The sequence below is a fragment of the Anolis carolinensis genome, chromosome 1 (assembly GCF_035594765.1).
Source record: "Anolis carolinensis isolate JA03-04 chromosome 1, rAnoCar3.1.pri, whole genome shotgun sequence".
Lineage (NCBI taxonomy): Eukaryota > Metazoa > Chordata > Lepidosauria > Squamata > Dactyloidae > Anolis > Anolis carolinensis.
This window is the reverse complement of record NC_085841.1, coordinates 134,937,015-134,953,957: the sequence shown is the minus strand read 5'-3', so window position 1 is coordinate 134,953,957 and position 16,943 is coordinate 134,937,015. Positions and strand designations below refer to the sequence as shown.

Here is a 16,943-nt window from a genome sequence, read left to right as displayed (position 1 = left end):
TCCTACTTCTGTGAATGACAAGATAGCTTCCATTATTGCATGAAAGTGGAATCCATTGGAGGCTTCCTAATGAAGGAAAGGCATACATGATGATCTAATCTGATTCCGAGAGCCCATTTCTACAGGCAAAATCTGGTGGGGAAGAGGTGATTTGCCCTGCATACCCAGCAAGGCTGCTTGATGTGGCCTTGTTCCATATTAACCAAAATTGAGGGATGACCTGGTGCTTCCTGAACCCCCTGAGCTCACTCATACTTTGGGGACATGTAAACAGTTTTACCAGTTTTTAAATTAAAACTGGCCACCACTGTTTACATGGCCACCCTGCTTTCCCATGTGCTGAGGTAACAATTGGAGAAGGAAGGGAGAAAAGTTGGGACAATCTCCCCCCTCCCCTGAGTTGCTCTGGTATTTGGCCAGTGTCAGCACTTGTAACAAATGACAGTCATTGACCATTGTGTTTGTGAGCTATGACAAGAAGAAGATGGTGAAAATAAGGGTGGGAGACAAACCAGTTCAACACAGGCTGTATGGACTCCTAACTAGTTGGGTGGCTGAGAGGCTGATCATATGGGTTCCCACCAGGACTGGTCTGAAGTATCCCTCTCTGGATCAGTTCTGGTGTAGACATGAATCCCAGGTTTCTAGTTCTATGCAACCAACTAACCTCCCTACATACCTTGGCCACATGCAGAATCAGTGCGTTTACACCCTTCAGTACGTGGAAGTTAGCAGAAGGGTAAGCAAGCTTGAGTGGCTTAAAAGTCACCCACAGGAATCCCTAATCCTATAGCAGCTGATGAAGACTGAACTTTTAATTTATACGTTTTATGTTCTAAATATTCAATTTTTGCTGCCAGAAAATCAACACAAAGGTCATATACTCTTTTGCAAATTATCATTCTCTGCAGCTTGCCAATGCTGACATCAACTAAATACCCCAATGATTACTTCCATGTTTTAATACCTTTCGTTTCCTTGCCATGCCTAGAAGCAGAAACCATTGCCAAATGAGGATTTTCAATGCAGTTTGGCAAAGTAAATATTTTAGCAGCGAGTGTACGAAAATAAATCTGGGAACTAATAAGGGGCAGGAGGGACATTTATAAAATGAAAAAGGGAGGTTTTTTTTTTCTTTCCAAGGGAAAAAAAGTGGCTAATATGTTAAAATCACAGTGAGGTTTGTTTTAATAAATAACAACATGATCCAACAGAGTTCCTAAACTAAAATAATATGCATCACCTTACAAACATTACATAGTTGCAAGCAAGCTTCATAGATGTTTTCACAGACACAGGTGAAAGTGTTAACTGGATTTTGAGTGTTTGTCCCATCCCATCAGCTCCATCAGTTCTGTTTGGGAGCTAAATCTATAAATGCTAAGTACAGTCCAACATTCATAATGCCATATTTGCTCATAAACAATAATTCACAGTCAATAACCTCTGCTAGATTTGTCTGGTCTAAATCTTAGAAAGATGTGAAAACTAACCAGGCCTCCTGTTTAGAAGCAGTGCCATGAGGGCCAGGTAAGCTATTTATCATTGTTTAGTCTAAATGAGAAGCTTAATGCTTTTTACGAGTAACAATGGACCCAAACTCAGCAAACCTGACAGACCTCTCTGTGGTTGAAACAACCAAGTAATGCTTGAGAGATGAACACTACATGTTTGTATATTTGACTGAGTAACTGGCATACCCATTGGCGGACCTTATGAGCTGTGCAGCAGATGGGATGGAGGGCTAGTCATAATCTTTCCTTGACATATGTCACCTCCCTTTTGGGAGACAAACCCCTCAAGCAAATCTGAGAGATGATAGAGAAAAAGGACCATCTGTTGGGTCCTTTGTCTCCATCATCTCTACATAAAGGGACTTTTCCATGTAAAAGCCTAGCATCTGGTAACTTAAAAAGATGTACAAAGGTGAAGACTTGGCTCAGGAGGTAGCAACACTGTAGACCCATTCCATTGGAAGAAAGCTATTTTATTCAAAATGTTTTAGAAGCTGGTCATCTTTTACATCCCCTTGCAATACTTCTTAATTTGTTAATGAATTAGTGAATTGATAATGAATTCAGTTGCCTGTTGTATTCAACAATGCCCCACATGTACTGGTTTGGATGTGAGAAGTTCACATTTACATCTTCCATACAAAATTCACCAAGTGGCTTCAGGCACACCATTCTCTTTCGTTTTGATGCACTGAACAGGACTATCGTGGGAATCAAATATTTCTGCATTCTATTTCACAGGAAACACCTTATAAATATATGCAATTGCATCCAATCTCTCTAGAGACATTTGAGCCATTTCTGCTCTTATTTTGAATATGTTCCATAATATAACAGATATTTTGCTAGGCATGTTTCTAGGAACAAAGCAAAATCCACCTGCATTTCCACTGTTAAATTATATCCTGTCATTTCATGAATTCCTTTTAATAACAATGCCAAAGAACAGATATATTATTTTCAAGTACTTCATTATTGCATAAAATTTTGTTATTATGTCCCCATGACACCCCCTTCCAGTAACAGGCCGATATTTCACAGTGTGTTTTTCCTCTCTTAATGGTATTAAATAACTATGTTGATCATCTTTTCCAGTTGCAGAAAAAGATTATGATGGGTTGTTTGCAAAAATATGTGTCCATAGTTCCTTCACCATTGCCTCGTTCAAACCTGTTTTCATTTTAACTTAGGTTCCTTGCAGTATATTTTAAACAGAGATTGCAAAAAAGAGCACAAATAATTTTGGTTACTATGGCACCTACTGATAGTATGTATTAGATAATTAGTATTCATGCCCTAGTACAATATATGCCAGTGACCCAGACTTCCTGTTACTAAATACTAAAAAAAGCCAATGACTGAGTGAGACATGGCAATCATTTACATAAATGTGACCATGTGTTTATTGTAATTTGTCTGAAACCTTTATGTGAGTACTGCTCATACACGACCAGTGAGTTGTGGGGCAACGTCAAAACGTAGTCAAAAATAACAACATTTGTCGTTTGGAGAGCATCAATTTGGGGAAGGCTGATCTATACTTATGACCTCAATAGTCTAGCTTGTAGTTTGTTGAGGCACCAGATCTCTTTGGCAGTGAAGGTTAAAGATCTTGCAAAATTACAGCTCCCATGATTCCATAGTATTGAGCTATGCCAGTTAAAGTGGCGTCAAACTGCATTAATTCTACAACACAGACACACCTTAAGAAAAAGCTGGAAATAAAATAAATAGCAGGGTAAACTCAGCTGTAAATTTCCAAGTACAGTAGAGTCTCACTTATCCAAGCTTCGCTTATCCAAGCTTCTGAATTATCCAAGCCATTTTTGTAGTCAATGTTTTCAATATACAGTAGAGTCTCACTTATCCAACGTAAATGGGCTGGCAGAACATTGGATAAGCAAATATGTTGGATAATAAGGAAGGATCAAGGAAAAGTCTATTAAACATCAAATTAGGTTATGATTTTACAAATTAAGCATCAAAACATCATGTTATACAACAAATTTGACAGAAAAAGTAGTTCAGTACAAAATAATGCTATGTAGTAATTACTGTATTTACGAATTTAGCACCAAAATATCACGAATTATTGAAAACATCAACTACAAAAATGCGTTGGATAATCCAGAACGTTGGATAAGCGAGTGTTGGATAAGTGAGACTCTACTGTATTGTGATATTTTGGTGCTAAATTCGTAAATATAGTAATTACAACATAACATTACTGCATATTGAACTACTTTTTCTGTCAAATTTCTTGTATAACATGATGTTTTGGTGCTTAATTTGTAAAATCATAACCTAATTTGATGTTTAATAGGCTTTTCCTTAATCTCTCCTTATTATCCAACATACTTGCTTATCCAATGTTCTGCCGGCCCGTTTATGTTGGTTAAGTGAGACTCTACTGTATCATTCAACTGAATGCTTTAATATAACATTTTACTTCTGTGTTTATTTTTCCTAGTCAGTACCGAGACGTGTTGGTGGCATAACTCCCACTGCTCTGAATGCTGTCTGCATGATTGCTTATTCCTCTAAAAATCTGTGTCCTTTAACTGCTCTGTATGGAATTACAGCTAGAGATGGTAGCTGATTCCCACCCGAGGAGCCATGAGGTTAAATGAAGAGTGTTGCAATTGCATTCTGCCTTACGTTAAGCTTCATTCCTTCATACTGCTACTGTTGGCTTACAAAACATGTTAAATCAGAGCATGATCTTAAAAATCCGCTAATTAATGATCCTGCTGTGAATGAAAACAGACACAGGTGCACCGCAATGTTACTCCACAGCCATCTAATAAGAAAGCTAGCAGTGGCCTGAACCAAGCAGATATGTAAAGAGGAGTAGGAATTCTCTATCAGCTACACAGCTATGTAAGCACTATAGTTATGCAGCTATGTTGTATCTACTGGGCAGCAGCCTCTGCGATCAATGGGGTCTGTTCCCCAGAAGTGCAGGAAGCAGCTACTATGACTCGCTCCTTTGAACAATCTCCAGTATTATATGCAGAAGTGGGGTCCCTATCACGATGTTCCCTCAAACCAGAGATGCAACTACAAGGGGAGCAGCTTCCCAACAGGGGAACAGACCAGTGTCACTCAAAGCAGCTGCTGTCCTGTAACTTGAATTTAGGGAACTTTCAGGGTGCATCCAGACAGCCCTTTATCCCGGAAACATTCACATTTTCAAAACGTGAATATTCCTGGGTCCTCATCCACACCCCCCCCCCCCCCCCAGAAAGTGCATGTTTTCTAGGGTGGGTGTCCAGATGCACTCCCAAATCTTCCTGGGAGAACACCTGGACACCCAAACCCCCTCCCCAAAACCTCCCCAAACCCCTTTTAAATGTAAAAGAACTTACCCGGCCTCCATTAGAGTGGTGCCAGAGATCTCCTGGTGCTCCTGTCCCCCCCCCCCCCCCCCGTTCTCATGGCTCATCATTCCGACATGGCAGTAGAGCTCAGGCACTACTCTAATGGGGGCCGGGTAAGTTCTTTTACTTTTAAAAGGGGTTTTGGGGAGTGGGTTGGTGTCCTCACGGTTTTCCAGGCTAACCACCCAGAACTTTTAAGGGAGCAGTCCTGACATCGGAAGTAGTGGGTTTATCCCACACCTTCAAGAAGGCGTGGAACAAACCCACTAACAAATTAATTCACCTCAAACCAGGGGTTTCCTGTTTTGTGGTGAATTAATTTGTGTTTCTCTGGGACATCATCTGGATTCAAGACCTGGCTCTTTACTAGAGCTTTTAATCTATGTTAATTTTATCAATATTTGTATGTATGTATTTTTATCCTTTACAATTTTATCTTGTAAATCGCCTAGAGCATCTTGGATGGAGGGCGATTAATAAGTAATTAAATGATGATGATGATGATGATGATGATGACATCCCTCTTTTAATTGTGAGAACTCCCACGTTAAAGGGACTGTCTGGATAGGCCCTCAGGCTACCTAAGTATCCTATATATTAAGGAGTATGGAGGGATTGTGAATAAGAACCAGTCATGAATGCTTAACTCTAGCTTATGAACTGCTTTAGTGAATTCCAGTCAAAAACATTCCTTTCAGTGAGAAACCAGCAAGGTTGATGAAAGATATGCTTCCTGCATTGTTACCATTAAAGATAATGCTTTTTTATTTTAAGGCAATAGAATGAAAAACATATATTTTCTTTCCCAGATGACCCAAGCATTTTGGAAGAGCCTAGAGAAATCATATTTTGCTGATTTTCTACTTCTGGATTTGTATTTTCGGTAGGATTTGCCTAGGTGTAGGGATGTTTTACTTTCTGAAAATATAGAGTTCAGCTTTGAGGGGTTTTTTTTTATAACAACCTATTTATAAGAACCTTTGGCAAATAATGTTTGTCATTTGTTGGACTTGAAAGCAAGTGATGGAGACTGAACATCAGATGCCTCGTTGCTATAGAGATTCTACTGTGACTGTGTAAATAACTGGACAAATATATCAAGGGATTCTGTAAATACACAAAAACAAACCAGGTAATATAAAGTAAGACATTGCCCTTATAGAGGGCATCGTCTTAAAAGGAGAAGAAGGAGAGAGGGAATAGCGCTTCTTACTAATTGGACTAAAATACAGAGGTTTTAAACTTAATTTGGACCCAACCTTGACATGAAAGAGATAACAGCCATGTGCCCCTTCCCCAATTGAGAAAAAGGTATGAACAGGAAACCCAATGTATGTGAATGGGGGGGGGGGCATCTTCTGGGCTTTTTATTAGTATATATCAAGACCCTAGTTTTACACAAACAAAACCACAAAAAACCCTCATTGCAGTGCACTGCAGTACAATAGAGCTTCGTGCTCAGTTACCACTTATGCACACAGAAAAGGACTTAACTTGGAGATTTTATGTGTCTGCTATACTGCATTCTATATCAAAGCCACTTCTGAGATAGCAAGATGAAATTCATTCCAAACTCAGTACCATTACATAGGCCTAGAACTTTGGCTAGAAATCCTCATTAGGAACTCTTGTAACATTTACGGCAGAAGTGCTTTTTGAAGATCTCATTTAAAAGAGATATAACTAACCAGGAAGCTTTTCATAGCATCTATTTAAGCCCTGAAATAAGTACTGTCAGCAGAATGGCTTTTGCTTAAAAGGGACAGTAATTCTACTTAGTAAAGTTTTTAAAAAAAGGGTTGCAACAACTCTCCATTATGCTTGAGACGGAAAAGCGATGCTCGTGTTATCTTGGGACATGCCTGCCATTTGGATATGAAAAGTGCTGTTATGTTAATGTAAGGAGCAAGGTCAAAATGCAAGTTTTTATTTTTAAAAAGAGCTCAACCTAAGATGTAGCCCAACTATTTGGTGCCTTTTAATACATTATCATGAACTACCTTCTCTTGTTACTTCAAAGGACCTTGCATATTTATGTAAGTCATACAAATCACCTTTAAATATTTATCAATGATTTTCTAGTCCTCCAATGATTTGCAAACTATCCCTTGTTAGTTAGGAATCAGCAGAGAGGGAGGAGAAAAGGAACTGAGTCCACCACCATGTCTCAAGGAAGAAGGAGGTTTTTCTCCTGTCTGCCTTCTCCTTAGTGTTCTACCTATCTCCATCTCTCTCTTTCTGAGGGCTACTATCATCTGCTTTCAAAAGGACCTGGCCATCAAGTACTCAGGCCAGCACCACCCATCAATTTCCTCATGGTCTAATCTGTGGCAGTGGCAGCCGTGATTTTTTCTTCTTTCTCTACCACCATTTTGTCTGCCATCTGTCATCCAGCAGAGCTGTCTTGAGTAGTCTCATTGGAGCATCACGTGGTGCTGTGGTTCCAGTGATGTAATTGTGGTTCCTGCTTGTCCTAGGTTAATGAATATATTTCAATTTGCACAGCCTGGGAGATGTGGACAGGATACTTGGAGAGGTGAAAGCCACCACATGTACACTAGACCCTTGCTTTTATTAGTTTACTAAAGCAGTCAGAGCCTATGTGGGTGACAGCACTAGTGAATTCCGCAATTCAGAAGGCAGAGTTCCATCTTGTTTAAAGACCTCATCACATTAAGTGCCCGAAGATGTATGACAGCGGGGGGGGGGGGGGGGGGGGTTGCCAGGCATTGCAGTGAATCCATGGGGCCGAGGGGAAATCAGTCTCCCCGCTCCCCGCATTGGCACCTTCCCAATGGGTGAAAGCATTGCTGGCTGGCTTCCCCCCACTCTCATCTCCTGTGTTCTCCTTGCTCCATTGCAGGATGCTTCCAGCACAGTTCAGGGAGGGAGCCCTGCCAGAAGTAAATGTGTGTTGTTTGATGGGATCTGTCGGGCTCCATCTCCGAACCGTGCTGAAGCTTCCTAGGATGGGAAAGAAAACCCATGTAATGAAGTCATAAAAGATGCTATAGTGAGGCCCGTATTAAAGTAAAAAATCCCTCCCTGGACCTTACTAGAGTGGATAACTACTAGCCAGTTTCCAGTATTCCTTTTCTGGGCAAGGTTCTAGAGGGCAGCCCAGAAGTTTCTGGATGAAATGGATGATCTAGATCTATATCAATCTAACCTCAGGTCTAGCTATGGACCAACAAAAGCTTTGGCTACCTTGATGCATAGTCTATGCAGAGGACTGATTATACCCAGCTCAGTCTCTCAGTTCCACCCATTTCCAAGGAAGCTGCCTCTGTGTTAAACTAATGTTACTGTCAGTAAGGGATTTGCTAAAGGCAAACAAATTGAATCTTAATCCAGACATGACAAGGGTGCTCCTGGCCTGTTGTTAGAATAGGATGAGGCTACCCTCTCCCTGAACTCTCAGGGTGATGGCTTGAGCATTCTCCTGGACTCAAAACTGAGCCTGGATGCCCCAGTTTGAGCTGTAGCCAGGAGTGTGTTTGCACAGCTAAAATCAATGTGCCAGCTGCATCTGTTCCTTGAGACATCAGATCTAACAACAGTGACACGTGCTTTGATTACATCCTGTTTACATTTCTGTTCTGAATGCACCCTATTTGGAGCTCTCTTTGGAAACTGTATAAAAATTCAGTAGGTCCAAAATGCTGCAGCCAGGCTGATGATTGGAGCAAGTTATAGGGGAGGTTATATCTCTTTGCTGAAAACAGCCCCACTGGCTGCTGATCAATTTGAGGGCATAATTCACAGCACTGGCTATAATAATCTTTAAGCCCTACACATCTTGGGCGCAGATTACCTGAAAAACTGTATCTCCTTATATCAGTCTAGCCATTCTGTAAGGGAATGCTTTCTCTTGATCTCATCAACATCCCAGATATGTCTTCTTAGGCTGCTCCCAAGTACAGGAATCCCTTCTCTAGGAGGTCCATTTGGCCAGCTCTTTGCCTTTTTGCCAACAGATAAATACCTCTTTATTTATGGAGGTGCTCAGTTTTCAGTATGTTGCGGCAGACAGAGCCTTTAATTGGGTTTGTAATACTTTTTAAATTTAATTTTAATGCTGTTTAAATATTTTAGTGCTGCTTTTAACCTGTGTTTTTAACATCAAATTTACTTCAGTTGTGTTTTGTATTAAGTTTTGTATTAAGAACTTTATTTTTTATTGTTATTGCAGATGCCACATTGCCTTAAATCTCATAATGGAAGAAAGGCAGGATATACATGGAATAAATAAATAAATAAATAGCCTCTTTAAAATACGATTTCTCACTCTACATTGTGGTTTAAAATATCTAATTCCTTAGGCAAATCCATGCTGAATCCATGTGTTTCCACAGTTATAAGTGGTACTGTTGACTATTTTAAAGAATATGGTTATCAATTGTAGTTATAACGATTCTGACTCATATGCCGGGCTTGGGAACATCAGGCTTTGGTCTACAAGTCACACAATCCTCTAGCTTCTGGTAACATTTCCAAGGTCTAACCACGGGATATCATTTGATTCATTATTCCTTGCAGTGAAGGGATTACTATTTCCACTATTCTTAATGCTCAGAAACAAGTGTAAACAATAGTTCTGTCCAAAGCAGAATATTCCATATACAGAAGAGGGCAGTATCAGCAGGTGTGAGATTGTCAGAGATTAAAGAACAGGGCAGAGAAATCTTCCAGATAACACTCAAAATCAGAAAACAGCATAGAGAAGAATGATGCCTACCGAATGCTAAATAAGCATGGAGGAGAAAGAAGAATACCAACTAGGACAGGAAATGAGATGAAAGCTCCATTCTATGTACAACATTTTGTTACAGGACAAACTCATGTTCTTGAATTTGAAGCAAAAGGCATCCTTTGCCTCATCCTTAAAACTAGGATGGAGAGACAGCTGAATACATATGTGTGTATTGTTTGGTGCAGCCCTCGACAATATTGTGGGGGAGATATGGCTAGCCAACTGCCGTTCTGTGTAGCTGTGGTTTTCCAGATGTTTGGGGCCTGCAACTTTCATAACCCTTCACTTCTCACTATGTTGGAGACCAAAATCATGTGGAGGGCCAGAGTTGGGCATCCCTCTACGCAGCAATCCTCCTTTGAAGGAGTATTTGCTAGGTTCCACTGGCAGTGCCATACAAATAATCAAGTACTACAAGTGTGATCCAATGTTTAGTCACTAACTCCTGTGAATACATATTCTGCACCCACTTTCTCTGTTTGTCATCATCTATGTAGTATCCATGATAACCTTATTTTATACTAATTAACATTCTAAGACCTGCCTCAGTCATGCAAAATGTGTTTTTTTTCTTATCACTAATTTTAAGCAGGGGAAACAATTATTGGAATAAATCTTTATGTAAAAAATGAAAGTGAAATCACCCATTTAATTTGCCAGAGTTGTTATGGATCAATATTCCTGCAGGTATGTTTTCAAAGAAAGCTAAAATTCTGAACTCATTTTTAGTCCTCATCTAAACTATTTGAAACTGCATTATATGGTTAGTGTAGATGGGGCATATAAACTATGTCATTTCATTCTTCTTATTGAGATTATTTCCCTTTCATTTACTTTATTGCATGCAAAGAATATTCACAAGACTATACTATGCTTCCCCATACCTTCAGTTGTATTTGGGTGCACCTACACTGTAGAATTAATGCAATTTGGCACCACTTTAACTGCCATGGCTCAATGCTATGGAACCCTGGAAGTTGTAATTTGGTAAAGCACCAGCATCCTTGGCCAGGGAAAGTGAAAGACGTTCGGAAACAGTGGTTCTCATCTTGTGGGTCCCCCAATGTTTTGGCCTTCAACTCCCAGAAATCCTAACAGCTGCTAAACTGATTGGGTTTCTGGGAGCTGTAGGCCAAAACATCTGGGGACCCACAGGTTGAGAACTACTATTCTAAAACTATAACTCCCCTGATTACGTAGCACTGAGCAATGGCAGTTATAGTGGTGTCAAACTCCTTCTACTCAACAGTACTGATGCACCTTAAGTCTTGCAATATCCTTCATCCTAACAGCCTACATGGATACATACATAAAACATTATCATAGCAAAATGCATTTCTGGTGGCGAAACCAAGAAGAAGAAACAGGATGTTTCAGGGGAGAAGGATTGTCAATGATTTTCCTACTGCCAGAATCCTATGTAAAAGATTCTGAATTGAAAGTGCTGGGGAGGCAAAGTGAAAGGGCGAGGAACATGCTGTTCACCTGTGGCCCAGACATATAATTTTCATATCAAGCATTAATGACCGGTAACTTGCCTAGAGAGATACTCATTCATTTTGTTTCCATGCACTTCATATTAGCTGAACCCGTTTCATCATAACCATATAGTCACAATGTAAATGACGATTGATACTCAGCAGCTGGGGGTTGTCACTAAGGTTATTAGGAGCCCAGCAGTGGCATGACTCATTTCTTATGCTATTTACAGAGCGAGGGGGAGCAACTCATCACACAAGTGGTGTTAATGGCAGGCTACCTGAATCCCTATAGATGAACGCCGGCTCTTACGGAACTCCTCCGCTTTTGTCACGAGGATGGCCTTGTCACTGGTTCGGACCGAAGTGCTTTGGTTCTCCGACATGTGGCGTTGTGCAGCTGCCGTTTCCAAGGCCAGGTTCATGGCCTTGTTACTATCCAGGCTGTCTGTGGAGTTATACATCCCTCGACTGTCTTGCGGCCAGGGGGAAATCCTCTGAGTCCGACTATCATGATAGGCATCCTGGGTGGATTCTGTGCTGCTCTGTGCTGTAATTGAGATTAGTGGCTTAGAGGTGGTGCGAGGGGGTACAGGCGGCGGTGTTTTTTTGTAACTTGTGTAAGTCACAGCTGCAAAAGAAATTTGGGACAAGGGAGAGGAGAGATAACACAATTAATTTTAGAAAATACACACGGCTGTCAGCAACAACATGGTCAACAGGATGATTATGCTGCTTAAAAACTGGGCACAATTATTTAATAAACTCATCACAATTGGCATAAATCCTCCCGCAGACAGAGAACAGGCAGCTATAGCAGTAGGTTGATTTCATTTTGAACAGGAAACAATGGTTGCAAATGTTCCTCTTGCCCAAATAGAGCCCCTTCACTGCCACCATGAAGATTAGAAATGAACTAGCAGAGAATTTCTGTAAATATGTTTCAGTCTGAGTGGAGGGTCAGTAAATACAGACCCAGTAAAGCATGCTCATTGATTCAGACTGCAAATGGCAGGAGAACAAAGGCTTGCTTTTTCTCATTGCCTCTGTTCAAAGCCAGCCTGGCTTTGGTCTGATCTAATGGAGTAAAAGACAGTGTCTGACAATATCATAATGAAGCTGAGGTCCCCAGACTCGAAACACAACAGGAAAGAATTTGGGCAATTTTTAACTATGTAAGGAATTAAGTTCAAGTGAGACTGAGAGAGAGAGAGAGGAGAGAAAACACAATGAATCAAATGCCGTTGTGATTTATGGAAGAGGGAAATGGTCAGAGATGAATTATGCTCCCAAAAACCCATTTCCCTTCTTCTGCACGGAGAAGTAGTTTGCCCTCTAATGAAGGAGGATGGCTTTAAGCCCTCTGAGTTTTATGCTCCTTTTTGTCACCTAATAAAGCTCTGAGAAATGGCTCAAGGGAAGGCTGCGAGAACAGGTAACTAAGGGGCAGAAACTTCAATTACACTGCATAGTGAAGTCCCGCTGACCTCCTTCATCAGCACAAAGTCCCTGTAGTAATGCTGTTTTAGAGTGAAGGATGAGGGACTATGCGATCCTTTCCTTCAACCTGCTTTCATTTCTTTCAGTCTGCTTCTGGGGCTCCCTCTACTCCATTCTACTTCCTGAGATCGTTGTTTTGCAAAGGAGAATGGACTATTGAGGATTAGCTATACACAATAGCAGTGTAACAGGCAGTTTTCCCCTTCAGAAAACTGGTGGACCAACAGCAGCATTGAAATATCTAAATAGATATCTATCCCCCACCCCTTTTTTTGGCCATTTATATGAGCTGCCTACCCACCTTTCAGTTTCTTGAAATTGACCTATCTCTTACGCCTGTAGAAAATATAATGAAAAAATGAATCAAATATAGTAAACCCCTGTTATTCTGTAGCCCAGATCCAAAGTTTCACTTATCTGGGCCCAGGGAAAAAAATGCTGTTTCTAAGCAATTTGCTATTTCCTCCAGGTAGTTTTTATGGTATGTATCCACTGGCAAATTCCTAGAGATAATATGGGCCCTTCCACACAGCCATATAACCCAGAATATCAAGGCAGAAAATCCCACAATATCTGCTTTGAACGGGCTTATCTGAGTCTACATTGCCATGTATTCCAGTTCAAAGCAGAAAATGTGGGATTTTATTTGGCTGTGTGGAATCTCTAGGTCTTCCAAAGCAACTTTATGGTATGCTGGAATTAGAAGTCAGGTTATTTAATTGCATTTGGCTGTATCTGTGGCTTGAGGTATACTCAGTCTGGCTGGGAATGTTTCTGCTGTGGATATTTTTTAATTATATCTTAATTTCTTGCCCTTTTGTGACACCTCAAATGACAAATCTAGCTGCAAAACATGGCAGATTATGATCCATAGCAGGTGGGATTTGGAAAGTTCTCCAACTATTTCTTACATTCATACAAAAAATGTGCTGCCCTTGAATAAAACTAGGCAATCTGAAAATCAAGTGGTCTAAAATTGTGATGAAGAACCATTTTGGAATAGCTACAGATGCTGACCTTTGCATGTTGGGGTTGAAGAGGTTATTTAAAAGATAGCAATATAAACTATTTCCCACATTTCTATAAATTATGCATTTTAAAGACCTAGTCAACAAAAAAGGGAGTGTGATATAGTGGTCTGAGCGCAAGACTAAGGACTTAATCACATTTGGAAAATTCCCCATTTGGCCAATGAAGCCATCACAGGGCATGCCAGATCTCATCACATGATGCACGGTGGGGTCCGTGCTGGCTGCATTGGTGAAGTGTTCTACTACAGTGAATTCTGAACATGAGAGACTACCTGTGCTCAGATTAGAAATCATGGGGATAATGTGGGAGAATGCTGGAAAGGTATGCTTTCTGGTGTGTGATGGGTAAGCGGGTGATGCAAGCGATGTGGGGGGCTGGGCACTGAATTTGCCTCGCTGCCCCAGTATTTGCCTCGCTGCTCTCCGGATTCCACACATTAAGGATCTCCATGTGATAAGGTCCTAGGAGTGTGCGAAACTAGGGCTCATATCCCCACTTGGCCATGAAAACACACTGGGTGACCTTGAGCAAGTCACACTCTTCCACACTCAGATGAACCCTTCTCTGAACAAATCTTGTGAAGAAAACCCCATGATAGGTTCACCTTATGGCTGCCATAAATTGGAAACAATTTGAAGGAATACAACATGTTAACTAAAAACACACTTTTAAAAAGTTCAAACACTTTCTTTTTAAAAAAGGAAGTATAAACACTCTATTTTTTGTTGCTAAGAAATGAAATGGCTTCATGCGAATCAGATAACAATTATCCAACAAATGCCCTTCAACAAAAGCCGCTATTTGCTTTTAACTTAGAAAATGAGCATCCAAAGCAAATAAATAAGTGGAAAAATTGGCAGGGAATTGGCAGGTTTCCATTTGGATTAAGAGTGAATGCTTTTAAAAAGTGGCTAGTTTAAACATATATCTACAACACACACACACACACACACACACAAATCATGTCCATCTGATTTGACACTATGGCCCAGTCTTCTCATCATGATCACTATATTATCTCAACAACATCTATGGTTTATTTAAAGGTATTCCCCTCTTTAAAAGCTGAGTGATTTGCTGAGCATATAGAAACCCACAAGAGTATCTGCTGTCCCAAATGGCTGGAAATTGAACTTTTCCTCCAAGTGTCTTTCTGTCTTCCCAGGCTGAAAAATCAATTACATTCTTCATGTGACCCACTTGCAATGTGATATGCAGTAATTTGCTATAATTTAACCAGTCATTACTCTGTCTCTTCATATTAATAAGTAAGGATTTTTTTGCTGTGGAGTTTGAAAAAAACATTGGTACTACTTCTATTTTGGAAGCAACTGATCATGCATAGTCTCATATAAGATGGCTGGAGTAGGAGGTAGAACAGTCCGCATCTCCATGTGTATTTGGGTCTTTTTCTTCAACACATATTAGATGGATGTTTTTAAGGCAAAGTTTTAGGGAGGACAAAGACATAGAGTTCCCTCACAGGAGCTTAATGTCTCTGGTAGCTACCCGGACACAAAACTGAACTATACTCCATTGGAAGCAATAGGAAAAGAAGACCCAAAGGATGTATTGCTGGCAGGGATGGACTTTTTCTTCTATTGCTACAGAAACCCTGAGAATCAGAAACTGGAAAGCAACAGGAAACACCTAGAAATCTATTAGTAGATACTTCTGCCCAACCTATCTTCACATAAAATGATTTCCATTTTATAAATAAGCAGTTTAAGAAATTTAGAAGGGGGAACCAGTCCATTGCAAATATAATCACTTATTAACTTTTTTTAAGTATTTCCTTGACAGAGACAATGCAAAAGTTGGTTATATATTCATGTTCATGATGAATGTATTTTCCCCCTCTTCATGGGTGTTCTGTTTGAGAAAGTAAAAAGAAAAGCGTAATCATTTAGCTGTACACAAACAATAATTTTAAATGGATGATGGAGTGGTGATCTAAGATGTCCAACATTAACAAAAATTGCTAAAATTTACTTAAAATTACACAATAGGATCATTGTTCCCAACATTTGGTGCTTCAAACACCCAGAGGTTTCAGACAGCATAGTCTGTAGCCAAGAATGTTGAAAGCTGAAATCTTAAACATCTAGAGAACCAAATTTTGGGAACTTTTGCTCTAAGAAGTTCTCCCTTCTAAATGTTTATAGCCATTTCATTTTTTCTCACTATTTTGTCTGTCTTTCTGCTTACTGGAAGATAGATTCTGTTCAAGAAGAAACAAGGCACAATGTTTTTGCATTGGAAGGGCTAGGAGCTTTCAATTTGGCACTCTTCCACTATAGCCACTGGTGCCCACTGATTCAGTACAGTTTTTGCAGAGGTGTATGGTACCCTATTTAGTGGTACCACTATTTTGCTATGACTGCTTTTCTCTGGTGGCATGTCCCATTTTAAATAGGGACCAAACCCAGGAAGTGTAAGCAGCACTGTCAGGACTGCTGCCTTTCCTCATCCTCAAAGGAACTCCCTTTCCCAAATCCTCCTCTCTTAATCCCAAAGGGGTCTTGATCTCCATGCTTTACACCCTCTGTGGCCCAGAAACCCCCTTATCCCTGCCCCCCACAGAGTCAAACCCAGACAGACCAACCCACCTCTGAGTGTAAATCTAACAGAGTTGATGCCCTGTTCCGTATTGCGCTGCTGTGATACCGTCAGTCATGGCATTTTTGCAGTGACCATAGGAACCATCTGGCATGGCAATACGCACCATGGTTTCTGGGACACATTATGATGTGCTCTTGAGTTATAAGGCTATACTTTGCATTATTGATGGAAGCCATATCTTGAGAGCAATGGCACATGAAGCCATAACATGTTCATTCACATTTCAGCCTGCACTCTACCATAAAGTTTAGCAAACCGGGAAGGCCCCGTGAAGTGTGTAAATGTTTTCATGGAATGTGTTGTACTGGTTTATTTGAACTCCGCCTTTCCCCAAAGCTGGAATTCAAAGCAGAATGGGGCTCCTTCCAGGTGGACACAGTTCAATTCTGGTCTACTTTCAATTTGCTTAATTTCCTCACAGTTCTTTCCTTAAAAGTTTGCCTATTTAAAAAGTAAGAAGTTATGTAATTGATTACATACCTCAAAAAGTCATTTGTTATGGTTTACATAGGGGAAATTGTAATTTGAGACATTGCTTGTTATATTACTTGTTACTTTATATTATGTGGACATTAGTCAAGATTGAAAAGAGAGTGGCATAAATCTTTTAAAAATCAATGTTTTTTCTCAAAATGTTTCTCAAAATGTAATGTGGAATGTAAAC

General features: G+C 40.2%; 1 protein-coding gene across 17 annotated transcripts in view; it reads right to left on the bottom strand.

Annotated features, from left to right (window-relative positions):
- dlgap2 (DLG associated protein 2) overlaps window positions 1-16,943 on the bottom strand; it is a 619,373-nt gene that overhangs the window by 39,770 nt on the left and 562,660 nt on the right. For all 17 annotated transcript variants that reach the window (XM_062969083.1, XM_062969084.1, XM_062969085.1 and 14 more), the window contains one exon: window positions 11,407-11,756. In XM_062969083.1, coding sequence (XP_062825153.1) covers window positions 11,407-11,756 — 350 coding nt within the window. The remainder of the gene's footprint in view (window positions 1-11,406; window positions 11,757-16,943) is intronic.